The 23,765-nt window shown below is 38.9% G+C and overlaps 1 protein-coding gene across 1 annotated transcript in view; it reads left to right on the forward strand.

The window, feature by feature from the left end:
• The first annotated feature begins 1,473 nt into the window (after nt 1-1,473).
• pes (pescadillo) overlaps nt 1,474-23,765 on the forward strand; it is a 28,292-nt gene continuing 6,000 nt past the window's right edge. Inside the window, exons 1-11 of the mRNA XM_036598462.1 lie at nt 1,474-1,618; nt 2,913-2,992; nt 4,310-4,463; nt 5,219-5,328; nt 7,443-7,614; nt 8,740-8,829; nt 14,075-14,191; nt 16,470-16,547; nt 16,654-16,743; nt 18,738-18,868; nt 20,257-20,382. Of these exons, the coding sequence (XP_036454355.1) occupies nt 1,595-1,618; nt 2,913-2,992; nt 4,310-4,463; nt 5,219-5,328; nt 7,443-7,614; nt 8,740-8,829; nt 14,075-14,191; nt 16,470-16,547; nt 16,654-16,743; nt 18,738-18,868; nt 20,257-20,382 (1,172 nt within the window). The 5' untranslated portion in view covers nt 1,474-1,594. The remainder of the gene's footprint in view (nt 1,619-2,912; nt 2,993-4,309; nt 4,464-5,218; nt 5,329-7,442; nt 7,615-8,739; nt 8,830-14,074; nt 14,192-16,469; nt 16,548-16,653; nt 16,744-18,737; nt 18,869-20,256; nt 20,383-23,765) is intronic.

Here is a 23,765-nt window from a genome sequence, read left to right on the forward strand (position 1 = left end):
TTTACAGGAGACTCACTTTAAGTTTTTTTTAAAGAGGGATATTTTTCCACACTTGCAAAGCTCAGTCTTTCGGTTGGTTGCGTTTTCTGCTTCTCTCAGTGGAAGGATGGACAGAACCACCTGTGGATGTTTTCAGATCTGAATCAAGAGTGGAGCTTTATTTTCTCCTCTCTCTCAAAGATGAAAGCTTTAAGTGCTGTTTATCTGATGGGGACAGTTTTGGTGTCTAACAGTTTTAGAATCTGATCATGAATAAAATAAGACAGGTTAACACATTAATAAATAAATTATATATATATATATATATATATATATATATATATATATATATATATACATATATATTATCCCATATAAATAAAAAATAATGCATGGCCACGACTTAGTAAGGCGTGGGAACAAGATCATGCCTTACTAAGTCATGGCCACGACTTATCTTGTTCCCACGCCTTACTAAGTTGTGGCCACGCATTATTTTCATTTACACAGGACGTCACAAGAAGGCCTCCGTACCACAGACATCCCATATTGCCTTAATAATAATGCATGGCCACGACTTAGTAAGGCGTGGGAATATGTTAATTAAGCCTTGACCACAGCTTAATAAGGCAGGATTTTGTTCTCACGCCTTACTAAGTCATGGCCACACATTAGGATGTCGTTCCCACGTGTTAATATGGCATGGCCGCATTATCTTTATTTACTCCTTAGTAAAGAAATAAAGTACGGAGCCCCACTGGTGACATCTTGTATAAATAAAAATAGGTCGTGGCCACAACTTAGTGAGGCATGGGAATGAGATGATTAAGTCGTGGCCACGACTTAGTAAAGCGTGGGAACGAGATCCTAATGCGGGGCCATGACTTAGTAAGCTGTGATCTTGTTCCCACGACTTAGTAAGGCGTTAATAAGGCATGGCTACGCCTTATTTTTATTTATACAGGATGTTATCATCAGGGCTCCGTAAGAAAGTACGGAGCCCCGCTGGTGACATCCTATATAAATTAAAAAATAATGCGTGGCCATGCCTTATTAACGTGTGGGAACAAGATCCTAATGCGTGGCTGCAACTTAGTAAGGCGTAGGAACGAGATGATTAAATCGTGGCCAACGAGATCACGGCTTACTGAGTTGTGGCCACGCATTAGGATTTCATTCCCATGCCTTACTAAGTCGTGGCCACGCATTATTTTTATTTATACAGGATGTCACCAGTGGGGCTCTGTAAAAAAGAAAGAAAGAGAGAAAGAAAGAAAAAAAGGAACAAAATCCATGGTAGCATGTGTAAAGAAATAAAGAAAGAACAAACGAACAAAAAGCGTAAATGTTGAAAAACTAAGAATGAAATGAAGAGCTAAAGAAAAACTACATTAAAAGCAGGTTAAAAAAAAAGAAAGATTTTTGATTTTTATTCAGGCGGCTCTCCGGCCTCTCTGTCAGACACGGGGGTCCTCCGGACTCAGCTGAGTGACGTCACGCCGCAGCACACGTGTGGAGGGAGCCGTGAGGAGAAACGGAGGAGCTGAAAACTCTGCACATTTAAACCTCAGCGCTTTGTGGCGCAGCCTGTGGTCCGAGACCTTTCCGTCCCGCAATGGGAGGCTTACAGAAGAAGAAGGTGAGTGAAACACTGATGTTGGGCCTTTGGAGGTTCAGACCAGCTCTGGTTTTCGGCTCAGTGCAGCGCTGGGCCGACACGACGCTACAGCACCACAGGCACGAGATTAAACACATAACGCTATATATACATCAGCCACAACATTAAACCTCCTCCTTCTACGCTCTTTGTCCATTTTATCAGCTCCACTTACCGTATAGGAGCACTTTGTAGTTCTACAATTACAGACTGTAGTCCATCTGTTTCTCTGCACACTTTGTTTGCCCCCTTTTACCCTGTTCTTCAGTGGACAGGACCCACATGGACCCTCACAGAGCAGGTACTATTTGGGTGGTGGATCATTCTCAGCACTGCAGTAACACTGACATGGTGGTGGTGTGTTAGTGTGTGTCGTGCTGGTCTGAATGGATCAGACACAGCAGTGCTGCTGAAGTTTTTAAACACTGTCCACTCACTGTCCACTCTATTAGACACTCCTACCTTGTCAGTCCACCTTGTAGATGTAAAGTCAGAGACAGCAGCTCCTCTTTTGCTGCATAGTTTGTATTGATCTTCCTTCATCTGTGGTCACAGGATGCAGTTGGTGGACTGTTCTCAGTCCAGCAGTGACACTGAGGTGTTTAAAAATTCCAGCAGCACTGCTGTGTCTGATCCGCTCAGACCAGCACAACACACTAACACATCACCACCATGTCAGTGTCGCTGCAGTGCTGAGAATGATCCACCTCCCAAATAGTACCTGCTCTATGGGGACCCTGTGGGGCTCCTGACCATTAAAGAACAGGGTAAAAGGTTCTTTAAACCCCCTCCTGCCCTGAAATCAATGGGGTTACTAGGGAGTTTGACCCAATTTTGCAGTAGTTAACAGCCTTTCTTCTTCTTGGAAGACACCAGAATTTGGAACATTGTTGTGAGGATTTGATTGCATTCAGCCACAGAGACATTAGTGGGGTCACTAAGCTAACAGTGTCTGGATTGTAGATGTGTTTAGTGAAGCTCTGTCGCTCCAGAGAACGCAGTTCCAGGGCATGGTGACTTTAGGTTCAGTTGTGGCTGCTCCAGAGTGTCCCGTTTTGTTGGTCAATGCTTTTTTTAATGGAGATTATAAAAGTTCTGTACACAGCTGGACACATTTGTCAGCAGATAGTAAAAGTAGTTGAACCAAGTAGAAGGCGTGTCTGTATACTTTTGGACATTATAGTGTATCTTATTTCCTCAAGTCTTGGTTTAGCTTGTATGCCTTACTATCTGATAGGTGAATGTTAATTGTCTAACTTTTCCTCTCTCCCTGCAGTATGAGAGTGGGTCAGCCACCAACTACATCAGCAGAAACAAGGCCCGCAAGAAGCTGAGCCTGAGCCTGGCTGATTTCAGGTCAGTTCTGGACAGGGATAGCGCCATCTGATGCCAACCAGCAGGGTCTCTTGACTAGAAGATGTGGTGCTCAAGATTAACTGTTGTTTTTTTCCCCAAGACCTTCTGACAATATAAATTTATTAATGTGCTTTTTAAAATTAATGGTCCAGGAATTTTCCTGAAAAACGCGTTCTCATTTTTAGAGAGTTTTAAAAATATTTTAAAGATTTTTTTTGTGTATGAATTGCCTGCTTCTAAAAATGTAGCTCAATAGGCTCCTTCAGGGCACAGAATGGGAATATACCACTAATACAGCAGTGCAGTGTTCTCTATCAGTGAATATGTTTACATGCACAAAATAATCCTGTAACCGCAGAAAATTAGATTTTGCCAGTACTTTATTCAACATGTTTACAAGCACTGATCTGGTAATGAGAAAACTCCAGGTTTACATCTGTCAACAAGTTTCTTTCTAAATACAGGATTTGCACCTTTATAGTTGCCTAACTCACCAGTGAACCCACCAAAGAAGTGCAGCGCATGATGTAAAATTCTTGCAGCATTTGCCTTTTTTTAACTGGTAAATATTTTATGTATTTGGGAATTTTTCTGGCTTCAAATTGGGCACAATGCGGTTGTTGCCATTTTCCAGATCAGTGCATTGAGGTAAGAGTTTAGTGTTTACTGTTTCCAGACAGCTCTTGTCTGTCTGACTCTTCTTCTTCATGTGCGCAGATGTAGAAATAATGAAAGGAAGTCATAGTAAGAAATCAAACTCTGCTGTTTACATTACTACTTGAATAATCAGGTAACTGCAAAAATCCTGTAATCATCGTATTATTGGTGCATGGAAATGCACTCTGTGCTCTTATGTCCATCTCATGGTAAGACGTGTAACTGACCTGGACTGCTTTACTAGCCACACTTGTTTGAATCTTGTTGGGTAGCAATGCTTTCCACTTTTCCTCCTCTCAGGCTTACAAACACAGGTAACTGACGTTAATGCTGGCTGTTAAGCTAATAGGTAGATAACACTTTTTGCTAAATAGGTTTTAATACTCAAGCCTGAGGGTGTCAGACGTTTTGCTTGTGGTTGATCAAGACCAGGCTGGGTGCAGTTCTGTGCCTCATGGAGTTCATTGTTTGGCTATGCTTTATTTAAGAAGCAGGCACTTCATTGAATTTTAGAAACAAACCCTGAACTATTTCTTTAGGTTTGTTTGATTGTATCTGTTCTGTGTGTTCACTGACATGCTGGCAGTGTATTTATTTTACAATTATTATTATTATATAATATTATAATATAAAAATATCTGTTGTTTTTCCTCTGTGCAGACGATTATGCATATTGAAAGGAATTTACCCACATGAACCCAAACACAAGAAGAAGGTCAATAAAGGCTCCACAGCTCAGAAGACCTTCTACCTGCTCAAGGACATTCGCTTCCTGTTGCATGAGCCCATCGTCGGCAAGTTCAGGGAGTACAAGGTGAGTGCGTCAGTTGAAGCAGCTTTGTATAAATGATAGATCATTTAATGTGTATTCAGAACATTTCTTTGAATGGCTTGCAACATATTATTAAAAAGTCCATATACTATTTTTTGATATTTTATTTTTTCTCCTGACATCTACTTATAATGCTTGTGTTTTTTTATTTATCCAGAACAATCATAACTCATTTCTGCATGACTATCAGAGAGTTAAATCCACCTGCCAACTTCTTTTTATGCCTTAGAATTAAATGGGCTGTTTTTGTTAGTTTGTCTTTAAGACTGATATATGTGAATTATCTTGTTCTGATTGGCCATCCTGTCTTATCCCTCATTCTAAAAACAGTCTGGGCAGAAACATGGCTTATAACTTCAGCGTGAATGGGTGGGGCTAAACTGCTGTAGGCTGAATAGGAACATATATGTAAATGCAATGGTTTTCATGACATCACAAAAACAGGAGACTTAAAAGGGCTGTTTTTGCAGCTTAGTAAGGACTGTGGCGCTAATGGTACATTTTAAAACAACAGTGTTTACATAGTACACCAAACTCCCTTTCTTCAGCAAAAAAATTGAGGAAAATTCAGTTTACTGTAATATTAGCCCTTCAATTTCTGTCTTCATGCAGATTGTGTTAAGGTGATTTGTTTTATATAAGCCTACTTTTCTGGTATGAATGGTGTTTCTTGTTGTGTCCCATCCTTAGAGAATGTAAAGAATACGAGTGTTTGTGTTTTTGTGTTCTCCTGACAGATATTTGTGCGTAAGCTGCGTAAAGCCTATGGTAAAGGAGAATGGGGAGGAGTGGAGAAGCTGAGAGAGAATAAGCCTGCATACAAACTGGACCACATTGTGAAGGAGAGGTGAGGAAATTCACGGTACCTCCTTAAAACAGTAGAGGGCACACTTCTATTTTATTTTGTGGGTTACAGACTTGGGTCCTTGGGCCTCAGTTATAAACGATGCGTACACACATTCCAGACCCGTCTATGTCCGTACACACCTCTCACAGAAAACGGGATTTATAAAGAAATACTCGGTGTGACAACAGAAGTACATCATCAGAGGCTTTGACGCTTGCTTATGCCCATAAAAACATTTGGGAGAGAGCAGGAATTGGTGACACCCTGTGGTAAAATAGAGAATTGCAGCTAAATGTGTAAACCATCATCCTCGTATGTACCAGCTCGTTGTAAATTAAGCTCCTTAACAGGCCACAAAGTCATGAAAGTAATTCATACCTAAGCATTGTTTTGTTTGATTTGGTTACTGATTTTATTTGGCTTTAATGAATTTATTTATTGCTCCAAACAACCACTTGCGTCTTCCAATGTTCTTGTTCCCCACTCCAAAAGAAATTGTAGAACGTTGTGGGCTGGTGATAGTGGCAGAAAATCACATGCCTAAACAACTGTAATTTCACACATTCACAGATTTTATTTTTTTTTTCTTTTGTTCCACCATTGTCACCGGAATCCCACTCAGCTATTAATGGGACACCCCATATTTAAGCATTCGTGAGGTGATTTGCATGGACCTTTTATGGATAATTGTGGGCAGTAAGGAGGTGGAACTTAAGGCTCGTTTTCCTGCGTATTGATCAGAAGATTGTGGTTTATGAAGAGAAAAATGAGAGCCACAGCCCTGCAGAGTGTTTTTCCCTCTTTTGACACACAAAACCCAACCTCTGAAGGCCGTGGTCATTAGTGCATGAGTTGAATGAGTGTTAGGCGCTCGATGAGTGCTGAGTGCTAAACTCACCCCTGTTTTAGAGGCTTCATGATGGTACATGACAGCAAGTTATTTATTTGCCTACATTGTCTCACTTGCACATGATATATGCAACAGCTGGGTGTGTCGAAGTTTTGCTCTCCCAACAATTTTATTGCTATTCTTTCCAAAAATTCATGACATTGTGCTTAGTGAAAGCTCAAATTCCAAAATGATACAGATTAATTTTTAAAATGCACTACATTAACAACTGTGCGTTCTGTTTACAGAGTAGTGCAACATAGATTAAAAAAAAATGCTGAGATATGTATTGCAGAAGAATTAATGTGTATAATGCAAAATATTATTATAATCAGTGTAATCCTCTACATAGAGGTGTCACAGTGTGCATGTTAATATTAATTTTATTTCCTAGTTCTTGAGGTGGTACACGCTGTGAATTAAATACAGTTAGATTCGTGCTATAAAACGTGACAATGGGAGTAGTTTGTATAGTTCCATTTAACACGGTCCATGATATTCCTAAAACAGATAACCACAGACTTACCAAAAAAAAAACTCCACTGCACAGCTCTTAGAACTCGAATAAAAATGGTTTGGTTAGCCTACCAACTTCAGCCTTGTGGAGAAATCACGAGTCTCAGCAGCTACTTCTCCCCACAGGATTCAAGTGGCCGCTAAGTGCCGATTATGAATGGGCGAAACTAATAACTCTCATTAGGGATGTTAATAGCCACCAATTTGCACCTCTGTTTGGTTGTAGAGTCCATCTCTTGTGGATTCCGCAGCTTGCAGGGAGAGATTGAGCCACGTTAGAAAATCCCCTCACTCATTTTAAAGGAAAAGCCACACTTTATATTGTTTTCCAAAAAAAATACTTGTGCCAGTTATGCCTTCAGCAAGCACTGCTGTCTTTTAGGGACAACAGTGGATATTACAAAAAAAGTGTTTTGAGAATTACCAAAATATAAATAAATACATGTTTAACTTATGTTAGCATTTCTTTTCTAAGTCTATTTTGGAAATGTATGGTATCGTGATATAATATGTGTTGTCATTTTTGCATTGTGAAAGTTTTATGTATTGTTAACAGCTCTAATTCTGCAGAATCATTATGGCTGAACGGGCAGCTTCGGATTGATGCATCAGTGCATTTGTACACCCCTGCTGTTGGCCCCTTACGGGACGTAGACTTACCAAAAAACCTATGAGTGGCCTGATGAATCATTTTCAATGTTTCTAACAGATATCCAACGTTCGTTGATGCTCTTCGGGACACTGATGATGCTCTGTCGATGTGCTTCCTGTTCTCTACGTTCGCTCGCACGGGAAAGTGCCACGTTGAGGCGATCCAGTTGTGCCGTAGACTCAGTGTGGAGTGGATGAACTATATCATCGCCTCGCGCTCACTCAGGAAGGTAACAGATCCAGAGATTCTGCTCCCTGGGCTGCAGACACACTGCTTCTCGCATCATACAAACAGTATTAACTGTGTTAATAGCTGTCCTTTTTGTAATAAGAGACGTTTATGGAAAGGGCTTTTGTAATAAGCGACGTTTAGGATTAAGGTAGACCAAGTTAGTGTTTGTCTCAGTGCTGATGTTTTGAATCATATCTCGCTACAGATGGTTACCAGCAAGCAGTGCAGGTAGATTTAACTCTCTGATTGTTTTTTTGCCATGGTGAAGTGGTGTTTGCCTATGAAAGCAAATTAAGACCATGTCATGTACATTGTTCACTGAATGGATTGTCCTTTGAAAAGCTATTGAATTACTGAATGCCAGCTGTCCTAATCAGGCAAGTGATTTTCCGTGCTGTTTCAATTCTTTTCCAAGTGTTTTACTTGCCCCAGGCAGTGATTAATGACGGATCCTGCTTTATTCTGTACAGATCGGCCAGTCAAATCTAATAATGAAATAAATCCAGCTCCAGTAGAGCTTAAATATTGATGCATTCAGCTTGTGCATTTTCACTCAGGTTTCCTGTGAATCCTTAAAAAACTTAAGTCTTAAGAAAATTTAAAAAAAGGTCGTAAAATGTCTGAACATAATTTTTACTGTTAGCTGTATTACATTTTAGGATAGTGCCTAAAGACCAGCGGCCGCTTGCATAAAAACCTTAGGCTTAAGTGTTGAAACCTCCACTTTTCCACAGCTTTCTTAAGACAAAGACCAAAATTCACTTAAGATGCTTTGTGCAAGTGCCCCAGGTTAGAGTCTTCACATATATTAGACTAATTACGAATATCCAAAAATATCCAAAGAACAGTTGTCAGAAAACGGATAGAATGTCAGAACTCATGAAGTCAAAAGCACACAGAAAACACTGTGAAAGTAAGAGGAGAAAGCAGTGAGTGGAAAATGAAAAGAGGGCTTATGGCTAGTGACCGTACGTCATCCATATATTTGCAAGAGTATATCTGTATTTGATGTTTCAGCCATTTATTTGAATGAAATAGATATTAATACATGGTATGTTTGCATGTCAGTTGTGCCTGTTGAAACAATCAGCCTGCTTATATCAGTCTTCTCTTCCTTTGCCAGATCTTTCTGTCCATCAAGGGAATTTATTACCAGGCTGAAGTGCTGGGACAGACCATCACCTGGCTGGTACCATATCAGTTTGCTCATGATGTGAGTATAGAGTCTGTGTTTTAACGTGTGTACACAACTAACAGGCGGTGTGTCATGTTATCTGTATGGTTTATGCCAAATGCTGTTTTAAGTCAAGGCCCACCTCCACAAAGCAAGGCACTGTTAAGATCAGCAAAGGAGCATTCTGGCGTAAACTTAGACTTCATTATGTTATTTGTTGTGTTATGCACTGTTCTGTAGCTCAGCATTATATTCCTCAGCTTCGTCGGTTAGACGGAATTCACGATTTTATGTCTTAAGGTTTTTATTCATTAATGTTTCGTCACTATAATGTCCAGCATGCGTTACACAAACACATAATACAGCCATTAGTAGAGATGGAAGAACCAATTGGCTGTGTATCAGTATCGGCCGATTTTCGACATGTGGCCGGCGTTTGGCCGATATCTCTCTAACTTAGCTGATTCTGAGAGCTCATTGACGTAAAACATATGAGTCGTGTTTGTCAGACCCTAGAATGTAACTGCTGCACCAGGTGGAATTGGCGAACAGAAAGCCAACTTCACCCTCGTCATATCTTTTTCACTAAAGACTTTTTTTCTGAAGTATTTTATATATTTGGCTTGTATTTCACTGTAAACTCACTGTGTGAACATGTAGAGCTGTAATTAACGCTGTTTGCTGTCAAAGCTTTGGGGATTCGTTTCTGTTAGCATGTTAGCGTCTAGTAGCATCTAGAGTGCTAATGTTAGTTTAGCCTACACTGCACTAGCTTTATGGCCTACAGCTTTGACAGGGACTGAAAATAAAAATAAGACTCAGAACTGCAAAAGCGATTGTGTGTCAGCCCATTTTTATTGGCTGTTTAGAAATCCATCCATCCATGAAGCAGATGGACTGTTTTGTCCTGTTAGCTGTGCTGGTTGTGTAGACTGGTTATTTCAATGGCTACGCTCGCCTGAGGCACCAGAATGTAACTGCTGCACCATTTAAGGTGGAATGGGAAAATTCGAACCAATTCGAAGCTGGTGGAAAAAGAAGCTGACTTCATCTTTTTTGAGAGTTGAAAGGCATGAAAACGGATGAGGGGGTTGCTTTGTTTCTGCTGGACAGGTGGGCAACATTAACTTAATTTTGCTGTTTCACAGAACCAATAGGTCAATATGGTTTTGTCCTGTTTGCTAATATTTGTGATGGCTAATCCCAACTGTTTAGCTTCACAGTAGAAACTGTTTCAACAGTTTGCTAACAGTTTTTTGTCTGTACAGTGTTTGTGAAGGGTTTTATAGCTGTGAAGATTTAAAAAAAAAAAGTGTTGTTCGCCTTGGCAGTGCCTGTCTATGAGTTTGGGGTCGAAGCTTCTGAAGAGAGGGGTGTATTTGTTTTGCTGTTTAGTTCCAATATCAATGTTCGTTCTCCAGAATTGCTTACTGCACTTTTGAACAAGGCATCCATCCCCGCCTTTCATCTGTATCGGCTATCGGCCGACTGTGCTGAAAGGCATCTGGCTGTCAGTGATCGGCAGCGGCCCTGAAAACACAGATGGTCCACCTTCAGCCATTAGAAATCCCTGTGGTATCAACCAGTCATGACTGCTAGCCTCGCTGCTGATCTGTAGACCAATAAATGCAACCAAGCTAGCAGTAGTGGAACTTTGACTTTAGTTGTCGAATAAAATCATAACAAAGTTGATTGCAGAAAGAAGTTTTTTTATACTTTTAGCCAAAGAAAAGATGCCAATCTGCTGTAACATATCTAGATAGCCAGGTAACTTCACTGTTCACTTGTTTCCTCCTCATTGACAAGTCATTACAATGGACACATTACAGTGGAAGATTCAGTTTCCATTGATTTGCACACAGTTGCTACAGCTACATGGCTGTAATGAGAGATCGGGCTTTATAGCAGTAACATTAGCTATCGGCCTTCCTTCATCATTCGCCAGAAAAATCTGCCCAGAGCAGTTTTAGTTTTTTTAAAAGTTCCTCATACATCAAGATACATAATCAGAAGTGGGTTTTCCTAGTTTTCTTTAGTAAATATTAGTTGTATTATTAAATATTACTTTCGGCGGTAAATATTCCTGCCAACATTTAACACTTTGTGATGCAATACTTCTGAAAGACTTCAGAAAGAAAATATGACCAACAGTCCTTCAAAAAGTGGGATGAATCTGAGAAATAATGTATTCTGCTGTTTGAACGGGCGCTGTAATCTCTGTTATGATACATTTGCGTTACTTTGGTGTAACTGTGAAAGAGAGCCTTTTAAAACACACCAGTGCACCAGAAAGGACAGTCTGTCTTTACCTGTTGACTTTACATCGATCTGTCTTCACTCTCTACCTTTACGTCAGACGCATTTGCAGTTGATTGAGTCTAAATGGAACTAAGTCAACATGAGACTTTAGCGGGGAAAGGCAGAGAGGGAGAGGGGGAGGCAGGAGAGGCTGTGAGAGGGAAGGAGAGAGAGATGTCATCATGGTAAAGGTGAAATTTGGTAAACATCCACCAGCTGTAAAAGGTTAATGGACACTGTGTTTTATAGAGTTGGCAGGCAGTGGTGTCCATGTTTTTTGAGGCACATTGATAAGGATACTGCCTTTAGTGCCGTAAATGCCTCTGCATCTCTTTCTCAAGCTTTCCAATTAGGGATATTTGCTGCTTTCCTATCCAGAGGTCAGTTAACTTTTTCCACAGCTTCCACAGAGTTTTGTTTTTAAAAACTTTTTTTCAAATATAAATAAGTGCACATACACAAGTGTCTTTAAGACTATTAATTTATTTTTAAAATAAAAGCTGCTGTTTATTATTATTATTATTATTATTATTATTATTAATGTGTCATATAGCCATTGTCAGAACAAAACCTTTTATCTCCGTTTTTATTGTTTTTAAAACAAATTATGTACACATAATTGTATACATGTATATATGTGTATATATGTGTATATATGTGTGTGTGTGTGTGTGAATGAATATATATATATATATATATATATATATATGTGTATATATATATATATGTATATGTGTGTATATATTTATTTTTTTTTATTTTTTATTTTTTTCATTGACTTTTTTTCCTTCTCATGTAAAGTTTTTGGAGATAAAGTTTTGTTCTGGCATGATATGTGAGATTTTCACTTTTACTCTTTGGTTACAAAACAGTCATGCCATAACAAAGCAAGCTATCTAGGCACTTGTGCTTCACATTTTCAGAAACTTTTTGGTGGTCATTTTTACTGTGTGTGTGTGTGTCTCGGTTTGCCTTTTGTGCTGGTGTTTAATGTCTTTCTGCAGGCCCCCTAATGACCATTAAAGCCAGCGGAATGGAAATCAACTCAGATTTTTTAATTATATAATTAAACAAAATGTTTTTCCTACTAACTCATCAGATTAACTAGGTGCTGTTGGCTCTCTGTGTGTGAAATATTGTGACTGTTGAGCTGCTGGTGAGCAATAATGGGTGAAAGGGGAGGGGTGAGAACATCCTGTGAAAATAATTCACACCTCTCCACAAAGACAGCCGTGCTGAGGCAAAACAGCAGCTTTCGTAATATCTAATAATCTTGCACGACTAATACAATTTAGAAAAAAGCGTTTAAACACAAAAAAAGTACTTTTTTGGTTGACCGTCAGTTTGCATCATTGAACATGCGATTTTGACGCTGCTGTTCTGAGTTAGTCCTCTAACTCTGGGTCACCTGAATAGCCTGTGCCATGTTCTAAGCCGTAATCGGCTAAATCTAGCGGCTGGCAGAAGATCGTATTCACCTTACATGAACTCTGATTGTTAGATCATAAATTCACACCTCTTGGTCATGTAAGGCAAACCTAACAGATTAGATTCAGAACAAACTCGGCTTTTCAGTAATTTACTTCATTTAATTCATTTACTTATTTACAGAAATTTATTGACACCAGCATTTCAATATTTAAGATGACTATTAGTATGCAAATGCATAAAACACAAGTGGAAATTCCTTTTTAACATTTTTGCTAAAAAACATTTGTACATTCTTAAAAATGGTTCTTCAAAGATTCTTTAGTGAAGAAAATGGTTCTATATTTAGAACCATGAACACTCAAAGAACCTGCAGGATAAAAGGGCTCTTTGCTTCGTGAAAGCATTATTCAGATTGATGGAGAATGTGCTGTAGATGGTTCTGTATAGAACTTTTTTGAAAAGCGTTCTATGTAGCACCAAAAAGGGTTCTTCTGTTGTTACGATGTCAGGCTTGTTACAATAGAAGAACCCTTTTTGGTGCTATATTGAACCCTTTTCAAAAAAGTTCTATATAGAACCATCTACCGCACATTTTCCATTGATCTGTAGAACGCTTTAATGATGCATCACGCAAAGGGTTCTTTGAGTGTTCATGGTTCTATATAGGACCGTTTTCTTTACTAAAGAACCCTTGAAGAACCATCATTTTTAAGAGTAGTGTTTCAGCTCCAGCCTCTTCTTGTTTTTGTTTTTGTTTTGTTTTTGTTTTGAAGTGTTCAAAGTTGAGTTTGCTAGTTGTTTTTGAGGTCACTGTTGCTATGTGTGTGTGGTCACTTCTTCAAAACGAAATCATAATGCGGTGTGAGAGGGTCTCTAAAGCTTAAACACTGTGTTGATTGGATATACTGGATGGAGTATTTAATCCTCTGATTGGCTACCAAGCGATAACGACAATGACGAGTGAAATGCCCATCATACTTCACATGTCATAGATGTCGAATGTTTGATCTCATGACAACTTTTGTCCAACATGACCACAAACATTATGGCATCTGTCATGACAGTTACCAGTGTGGGTAACTTGACACCGCTGTATTACTGGACGTAGTCTATTTTGACAGCTCATGACGACATATGAAATCTGCCATGACTTGTTTGGGGCATGGTTATGTTGCTATTATGTAACTGGGTTCAAGTAAATGTCAGCAGGGTGACCTCTGTACGTTGATCTGTATACACTGTAATCTAAAGAGTGGGCTAACAGCTGACTGACTGGCTGACTGGCAGATGTAGCATAGATCAGGCCTGGCATTTCAGAGAGATATACAACACAGGACACCACATATTGTCAAAAAGCCCAGCTTCTCTAGTTCAATATGGAGTTTGTAGTTTGCTGATATTTCAGACATTTTAAGTTTAAACGCAGTGTTGTTGAATGTGTTGACAGTGATTCGTCCAGTTTTGCATTTAAAGAAGAATAACAGGACTTTCATTAGAAAATGATGTATTTCACTGTGTTCTAATGCATGTGTTCGTCTGCTTCTGTCCTCTTCAGCACCCCACAGATGTGGACTACAGAGTTATGGCCACTTTTACAGAGTTCTACACCACACTGCTCGGCTTTGTCAACTTCCGCCTCTACCAGACCCTCAACCTTGTCTACCCCCCTAAGGTAACGTCCACATACACAATAGAGATGCAGCCAGCCATGATTCTTTTATTGCTGATTCCAATTTTGATTATTTTACATCCACATATGTACTTTTTTTTTGGTCTGATTTTTATCAGACTTTTTCTTATGGAAATCTGTTTACATGCACACTACAAGTAATCTGATCCAAAATAATGCGCATACGTAGAGTAACACTCAATGTGGACATTACCATGACAACGAGCATCACGTGAGTCCAGTCAGAGTGAGACGAGCAGCAGTGAGCAGTGCTTGTGTTTTTAATCATTTTAAAATGATGTCAGACTCAGGAAAACGTCCTTCACATGTCCTTATTAAAGAAGGCCGAGAGGAAGACGTCGTGTTCTGAGACACATAAGATGGACGTCCGTCCCACAGCCGTCTTTTAAAGATCAGAGCATAAACTTCATCTCCTCTGCAGACCAGTTTCTGCTCCATGTTGAACATTATAAACTTTCAATATGATGTGACGCGCATGATCAGAACGTACTTAAACTTTCTGATTGGGAATGTAATCAGATACAGGCGTTTACATGGTTATTATTCTTCTGTTTAACAGATTATTTACAGGATCACCCACCTCGTTCAGTCAGATAGAAATTGTATTCCGAATAGCCTCAATAGGACTAGACTATTCCGATTGAGGTGTTTGCATGGACGTATTCTATTCTGATTGAGCTATTAGTCGGATTATTAATGGATTACTAGGCTGCATGTAAACGTGGCTCTTGTGGACTCCTTTCTAGTACTTTTCAACTTTCTATTTGCCGAAGTTACAATAAACATAACATTATTTGCCCTTTAAAGAGCTGAAGTGACAATTAAGGTCTGACAGAAAAAATCATTATATAACATTGATCAGGTAAAGTGCTACATCGAAAGTAAGATGCAATTGGCTGTTTAGTAGGAATGAAAATCTCTAGGTACCTCACATTTTGATTTGATTTTGATTCAGGGTGTCATGATGTGATTACGGATTCTAGAGCTACTTTTTGTTCTGCTTTTTTATCATTAACTTATTTAAAAATCTTTTTTGAGAGTTATATATTGAATTATATAATACTGAGTGACAGAACATACTTTGAAAACTATCCCTGCTCTCGTTCTCTAAAATGAAGCACACAAAAGGGGCTTGCATTGCTAAAAGTGAACCGTGCTGAAGAAACTTTAAGCTGCTTAATGGGCTCTACTCAAGTTCCATAAAGTTCCAAAGCCATGTCCACATTGTTCACATCTTAAAAAAATAAGATAATGATATCAAATTGAAAATGCTGAGAATTTTCTTTAGATGTCACACTCTGTGAAACAGCATGTTTTACTTTTTATGCTGTAACTTCACAGTTAATCATGCACTAAATGTTTAACTGAAAGCCTAACTCTGATTGTCACTATTGGTAACTGGTTGTTAGAAAAATCCATGTTCTCATGTAGGTTTTAGGTCTTTTGCTTCCTGTACATGTTTGCATCTTTGAGATCCTGCAATTTTTTGTCTCCTCCAAGCTGGGCTGCACAAAAGTATTCTACTGTGTTTATTGAACAGTTCAGGAAACTCTGAGCGGAACTAAAAATCGGGTTGAGATTTTTGTGAATTATTTTGCGATTTTTCAAGAGAGAACTGTGCTGCATCTAAAAATGTGTTATTTTTCCCACCACGGGAAATCTTGGCCTATTTTGTTTGTGCATCCAGTGTGCACACACTTTCTCTAGATTGATGTCCTTTGCCTGCAGAGTTAATTTTGGTTTGGTTTATTATTTAGAGATGTATATCTGACCTTACAGTGATTCAATTTGATTTCAATTCTGGAGGAAATTCTGTGATTTCATCCCATAATTTTTGTTTGATCTTTAATTATTTTTTAAAATATTCTTAATAAACAAATGTGACTGGGAGAACATACACCAGGCGCGTCGTCCTGGGCCACAGCTCTGCAGAGATTAGTGTTTTCCCTTTTCGAACACTCTGAATTCAACTCACGCAGGCCTTGTTAATCAGCTGATGGTTGAATCAGGGATGGAACGCTGAAGTCTGCAGTGGAGTGATCTGGCAGGATTTGAGACCCCTGATTTACAATGTAATTGAAATAACACGGCAGCATTTTCTTTTAGGTTTGGAGAGGGCCTGCGATATTTATTTTGGCTGAAAATGCCTCTATTTTCCCTGTCTTTCTATACCCCATTTGCATTTTTCATTTGGATTTGAATGAACGTGCTGTAGCTGCACATTTGCAATAATCTCCTATTTTTCCGCTCTGTGTTTTAGCTTGATGGGAAGGGAGAGACAGAGCTCAAAGCTGAATTTGAAGAGGACTACGCCATGGGTTCAGAAAGCTATTTGGAGGTTTGAACTCTTTCAACCCATAATCCTTCTTTTATCCACAGTTGTAATGATTTCCTCATGATAATTTTAACTGTTTTAGTAAGGCTGATCTTTCTCTTTCTGGTAGAAATTGTCTGCGCTAAGTGCCAGTCTTGCCCGTGTCATGTCTTCAGCTGAAGATGAGGAAGCAGAGCTGGACCACTTTCCTGTAGAAGGGGTGAGACAATGATATTCTTAGCAAAAATGGATTCTATATGTATCACCAAAAAGGTTTTATTATTTGTGCCAATAGTGGAAGTTTTTTTTTATTTAAATTATTATTATTTTTTTAATTAATTAATTTTTTTTTGGGGGGTGGCTCCTGAGTGGCACAACCGTCTAAGCATTGGCCCTATCATCAGGAGATCGCAAGTTCGATCCCTGGTGATGCTACAGCCGTCCGTAGCCGGGAGTCCAAGAGAGCACAATTGGCCTCGCTCTCTCTGGGTGGGTAGGATGGCCCCTACTTCTCCCCCCATCACTCAGCGCGATGCTAGTCAGCGCAGGCGTCTGTTAGCTGACGTAACAGAACTGGCGGTTGCTGCTTTCCTCCGAGCGCGTTCGGCTGTCCAATGATGTTGCGTGAGCGGCAGTTTGAAGAGATGCGGTGGCGCTTCACAGGTTTTGGAGGAAGCCTGTGTTAGCCTTCACCCTCCTAGCGTTGTTAGCATCGTGTGACTGGGGGAGTCCTAACTGGCGGGTGGAATTGGCGACGGCTAAATTGGGGAGATAATTGGGTTAAAATCCCAAAAAACTACAATTTTTTTTTTAATTCTATAATAATAATATATCTACTAATAATAGTAGTAGTAGTAGTAGTAATATTAATAATAATTGCATAGAATATAATAGATTGCTATAGCGTAATTAGAATCACACACATAAAAAGAACTAAACTGCTAAAATAAAAACCTTTCAACAAGCGTTCAAATAATACTTTGTTGATCATTTAATGATATTGGGATTGCAGACAATTGAGGCATATTGTAATTGATCCAGTAGCAGCTATATTAAGCCTGATTCTGATCCAGCAGCAGTGAGGCATGAACAGTGCTGAGAGTCATCAACACAGAACCAGCGTGCGTATCGTCATTAAAAACAATGGTTTCTATTTTTTGGATGCTGTGCAGCACAACGCAGCTGATCTTCAGCGGCAGTACATGTTAAACTTTTATATATTGATACAGATATGAACTTTTAAGACTCCTGCCTAGTAATACTTGAGTGGCACAGGTCACTACATAGTCAGACTTTCTGCCAGGGGACACCCCAATACATCTGCCACAATTCAAACCCTGCTGGTAGCAAAATCATCAGGTAGGTCAGTCAAATTTGTTTATAAGGAAGTATTAAATGCACTATAAAATGATCATTTAATCAACAAAAAATCGAAACATATCAGTCCAGATTGTCACATTACGTACATACAAGTGAAGTAATTTTACTGTAGTGTGAGATTTAAGCCTAGCATAGCTTACCTAATGATGTGGCTTTATTATCTATGAAAACACAGATAACAGACAGATTATTAGCAGGCAAAAATCATTAACCAGCCATTTTTAAGCCTGAACACTCAAACAGACGACAGGATGTTCTGGAGAAACACTGCCAGATAGTCGTCAGAAACAACTTGATGGCCCTTAATAATAATAGTAATAATGATGATAACACACACACACACACACTTTCTAGGCCGCTTATCCTTCTGGGTCGCGGTGGGGTGCTGGAGCTTATCCCAGCGGTCATTGGGCGGAAGGTAGAATACACCCTGGGCAGGCCACCAGTCCAGCACAAGGAATAATCATAATAATAATCATAATAATAATCATAATAATAATCATAATAATAATCATAATAATGTGTTTTGGAAAGAACCTCCCTTTGACAGTCTAAACCAGCTTATTTCACTATTCAGCTACAGTAGAAGCTGGAACTTTCCAGAATGAACAAGCATTAGCGTGTACTGGCTTTGTTTTGAATGAGTACTTGCCAGTGCTAATTGCTCACGGACCCTCCTTGATTTCACACTGTCTCTTACAGGTGTTGCACTTGAGACCTGGTCGCTATGGTTACCCAGTCAAGATATTAACAAACAGTCATCTAATGCAATCTCTTGCTGTTTTTCACTGGGGTCTGTTTTTTTTTTTTCTGTCTTTGTCTCTCCAACCTCAGGATGATATGGAGAAGATGGAGGCGAGGGAGAAGGCTCAGCAGGAGCAGGACAGACAGAAGAAGCTCTTTGAAGGACTGAAGTTCTTTCTGAACAGAGAAGTGCCCAGAGAATCACTGGCCTTCGTTCTAAGGTGTGGGGGGGTTATAATCAATTAATTGGTTCATTAAACAATTACCAACAGTGTCAGTCATCAGAGACAAGACAATGCAAATTTATGTATATCACATATTTCAAACACAATTCAAGGAGCTTTGATCTGATAGTAAATTCCAAAGACAATGTAGAAAATAAGCACAAAAAATAAAAAGGAAAAACAGAGGGAAAACAGCGCTTTGCAGCAGTTCTCATTAACAAAGTAATCCCAAACACATTCAGTGATATTGATGTCTGGACTCTGGGGTGGTCAGTTTATTGTTCCAAGAAAACCAGCAGATTCTTTGATTGCTTTTCAAATGTTCTTCTTTCTTCCCCCCGCCACCCTTCATTGCTTTAATTTCCAGGCAAAACGACCACTGAGTGCAGCTTATTAATTTTCAGATGTTCCTGAGGAGATTATATATAAGAAAGGAGGTAGAAGGTCCAAGGAAAAACGTGGGGGGAATAAACAGGGATTTTAACAAGACAACACTGGGTCTGGAAAGATGTGTAGCTGTTGAGAAGCTGATACTGTGGGGGGAAAAAAGAAGAACATTTGAAAAGCAATCAAAGAATCTGCTGGTTTTCTCGGAACAATAAACTGACCACCCCAGAGTCCAGACATCAATATCACTGAATGTGTTTGGGATTACTTTGTTAATGAGAAGCAAAACTGCAACCAACTTCTAATCTTTGAAACTTTTGAAAAATGTCCCTGCAGATTTCCTTGAAAACCTGAAAGCAAGACAGAGCTGTAATAGAGACAAAAGAGGACACGTTACATTTTGATGTCAAATTTAGTTGTTGGGGCATCCGTATAATTTTCTTTGAAATATGTTTTCTGCTTTTTTTCCCCTGATGCTACAAAATTAATAGCACAGTTTTGACTGTAAATAAATGGAATATTAAATAAATGCATGATGGTCTCTGACTTTTGCACAGTACTATACAAGTACTCTAAATTAATATAGTTACATAAAAAAAAAAGTTTTTAAACTTTTTAAACTTCATTTTTCAGGTTGTGCTGGTGTTTTGAAGCATTGGTAACAATCAATATCACAATATTTTATCACATCACTGTATCAAATGAGATTTAGGTTTGCATTAATCCAGTTAATGAGCCTGTGATTCATGAGTACTTTTACTCTGTGCTAAAAAAGTGTCTTACCAACCTGATATAGCTTGTTTTGTTTAGACTTTTTTTGTTCCCTTCTCGCCAAAAGGAACCCTATATAGTGCTGTGTAAACGTTAACCTGATTAAAAAAAAAAAACATTTCCACGAATGGAAACTTGGTGTGCTGAACTGATATCGTCTCATAATGAGGTCTCAAAATGCAAAGACATTCAAGTATGTTTGTGTAAAGCTCTCTATCTCTTTACAGGTGTTTTGGTGCTCAGGTTTCCTGGGATAAATCTCTGTGTATCGGCAGCACATACGACATCACTGACGAAACGATCACACATCATATAGTGGACAGACCCAGCCTGGACAAACAGTACATGAACAGGTCAGCCATACACTGTACAGGTCCTGCTGTCTGCTGCTTTAATCAGTTCCCAGAACCATCAGTAGGCATTTGTGACTTTTTATTTGTTTACTTGATCGTCTCTGGATGTCATTTGAATGTGCTCTTGAACTTTTTTTGCTATTGCACAAAGCAACATTTATACAGCTTTAATTACCACATGCTTCCATATGGTGTCATGTTATACACATTTAATCATACACAAGGCAGTTTGGTAGTGAAACTGTTATTTTATGTTAGTTTTCTCTTGCCCAAAGTGGTTTGAATAGCGCAAAGTGGTTTGAATAACTTCATAATTTTAGGGCTGCAACTTTCAGATAACTACATTTCGAATATTTCATTGAATATCTCAGCTATGATTTAAGAAAAGCTCAAGGCATTCCCTTAAATAACTAAACGTAAGGAAAACTATTTTTCTTCTTCCCCTTATTATTATTTTTCACTGTTTCTTAAATTCCGTTTATTTATTTTTCTTTTTAATAAAACTTACTAAAAAATACTCAAAGGTAATGGAAAAACACTAAATAATTTTCTTCATAGCAAGTTGCAGAAAATTCTTGGTGACCCTGAACAGGTTTCTTGCTCAGTTTGAACCGCGGTGAGCAGTGAGGCAGGAAATCAATGTCTTAAACATGAAAACAACTTTTTGGCTAACTTTTTATCATTGAATGGGGGAGTGATCAAGATTTTTAAGCTGCTTAAAACAGGTTTTATACTGGATTATTAAGCCAGATGTAAGAGTAAAAACACACTGCTGCTGCTTCTCACACCAACACATGCGTGACTAGCTTCTTCACTGTGAGTCAAGCTAGGTTTATACTTGATGCATTGTAAGCGGCGTGAGGGTCCGCACGGCAGAAATGATGCAGACGCAGCACTTCCAACCCCTGACGCGGTTCGTGGTCATGGACGTCCAAATTTTTCTAACTTGGTGCTTGTTAGAAAATGAATGAATTTGAAGAGAAATTGCTGTGCAGGTTTGCCTTCACAGGCACGTGTGAGATACCTCTATCGTACCATGTCCTAGAGAAACTGCAGCGACGGAAACACTACGATAAACGCTAATGTGTTCACTTCAGGCTGCACCACGGTGGCTAAACAAACATCACATGCAGTAGTTACATTAAGAAATGACTGAGGTACTCTCATTGATTGGATTTTATACAGTTCTTATTGAACTCTGGGTACTCAAAGTTTTGACTCTTGTTCCTAAATGCTGTAAAAACTGCATCAAAAGTCACTGACATTGCAGATTTGAACGGGACTTAAATCACTGAGAAACTTTGGTAGCCTAATAAATACACCATGTAAATCTAATCCCTCTTAAACTGAACTTAACATTTACGGCATTTAGCAGATGCTCTTCTTTAGAACGACTTACAAAAGTGCTTTGTTGTCTTCTCAGAGAATGTATCTTAACTTGGACACAGTGTAAGTGCAATACAAAATTTACTTAGATAAGTGATCACTTAAGTGCTGTAGAAAGAGATGGGTCTTCGGTCTGCGTTTAAAGACCGCAAGAGTCTGCTGTTCGGACAGCCGTTGGAAGTTCATTCCACCACCTCGGTGCCAGGACAGACCTTCAGTCAGATAACTCATTTCACAGCTTATGTAAATATCTCTTTGTTATTGGTAACTCATTTGATTTTTAGCTTAACGTAGTAAAATGGAGGAAAGCAGTGTCCACCTAATTATGATGTGCATGCATGCACAACGCGTCTGTGTTATGATAAGATGTTAAACCACTCTTAACAAATAAAACCGATGGACGTGTCGGCACATGAGAATGTAGAATGTGTAGGCTCTGAAATTATGAAACGTTAATGTATTGAGCAGAATGTCAGACCCGTTCTCTGACATCAGAGTGTTGAACCTGGTGCAGATATCCGTACATGGGTCAGATTTCATTCCATTTAAACTGCATTTTGACTAATAATAATTTTTGGCAAATAATATATTTAAATATTGAATATATTTATAGATAACTTAGGTTTTTTTCCCTCTCTGAACAGCTGTTTATATATTAAATTAGTGCTGGGCGGATACTGATAAAATTCAATAGCATGGCATTTAGAAACATATCACAGTATCTTGCTATCAGGTTATATTAAAGTTAAACATTGATGAGGTTAATGAACTCATGCTTCCTGACTTTCCTTGTTTTTTTGGATTTTAAGCAAATAAGTTAAATGTATGCCATGAAGGAGGGCAGCACGGTGGCGCAGTGGGTAGCGCAGTCGCCTAACAGCAAGAAGAGCCTGGGTTCAGTTGACCAGGGTCCTTTCTGTGTGGAGTTTGCATGTTCTCCCCATGTGTATGTGTGGGTTTCCTCGCACAGTCCAAAGACATGCAGTCAGGCCAACTGGACATGCTAAATTGCCCCTGTGTGTGTGTGTGTGTGTGTGTGTGTGTGTGGATGGATGGATGGATGTATATGTCTATCTGTCTGCCCTGTGATGGACTGGCAACCTGTCCAGGATGTATCCTGCCTTCTGCCCAGTGACTGCTGGGATAGGCTCCAGCACCCCAGTGTGACCCAGAAGGATGAGCGGTTTAGAAAATTGGTGTGTGTGAGTGTGTAAACTGCATACCACGCGTAAAGTGAACAACAATAAATGCTCCTTATCCATCAAATATATCACTAAAAAGACCACTGAATCAGGGAATGGTATGTCTGTATCACGGTATACCAGTGTAGATGATATATCGCCCAGCACTATGCTAAATATTTGGCATGGAACTTTAATTTTATGTCATGGAACAGTCCTGGAATTCCACTGTTTGAAAAGTGTACAAACCCTGGTTAGAGAATGGAGTTTTAAAAGCTGTGCAAAATCTCCAATGAGTCATTTTTGCCGAATTGGCAACTGCATGCTACTTGCGTTACGCTAAGCTAGTACATTTGTTTCCACATGGAAGTGTGTGGGTTCATAAAAGTGGAAAGTGTGTCCGTTATTCAAATTATTTTAAATTTTTTTAATATTTTAATGACCAAATTGATCCAATATTGTCAAATATTTGTTGCTGCTCTAAATATTTCATACTTTTTCATAATATTTTCCTCTTATGGGGAGTCACTTCTGGGGCTGAGAATTTTTTCCCCACAATACAATGACTTTGATAATGATTCCTGAAAATTTTTTATACTGTCTTTTAAATTACAAACTAAAAGGGGATGTGGCTTAAACCAGAAATGAGTGTGAGGTCCTGGTCGTGGGTACATTTACTGACTGAAATGGATTATAGAGGAATCAAGAAGTACTAAAGTTAATAATATGCATACAGAATGTAATTTAAACAGCCAATCAACAGTCTAGGTTTTGGAATAAACATGCCAATTCTGTCACAGATGCTAAAACTGACTA

Source organism: Colossoma macropomum, unplaced genomic scaffold (genome assembly GCF_904425465.1).
Source record: "Colossoma macropomum unplaced genomic scaffold, Colossoma_macropomum, whole genome shotgun sequence".
In the NCBI taxonomy this organism is placed as follows: Eukaryota; Metazoa; Chordata; class Actinopteri; order Characiformes; family Serrasalmidae; genus Colossoma; species Colossoma macropomum.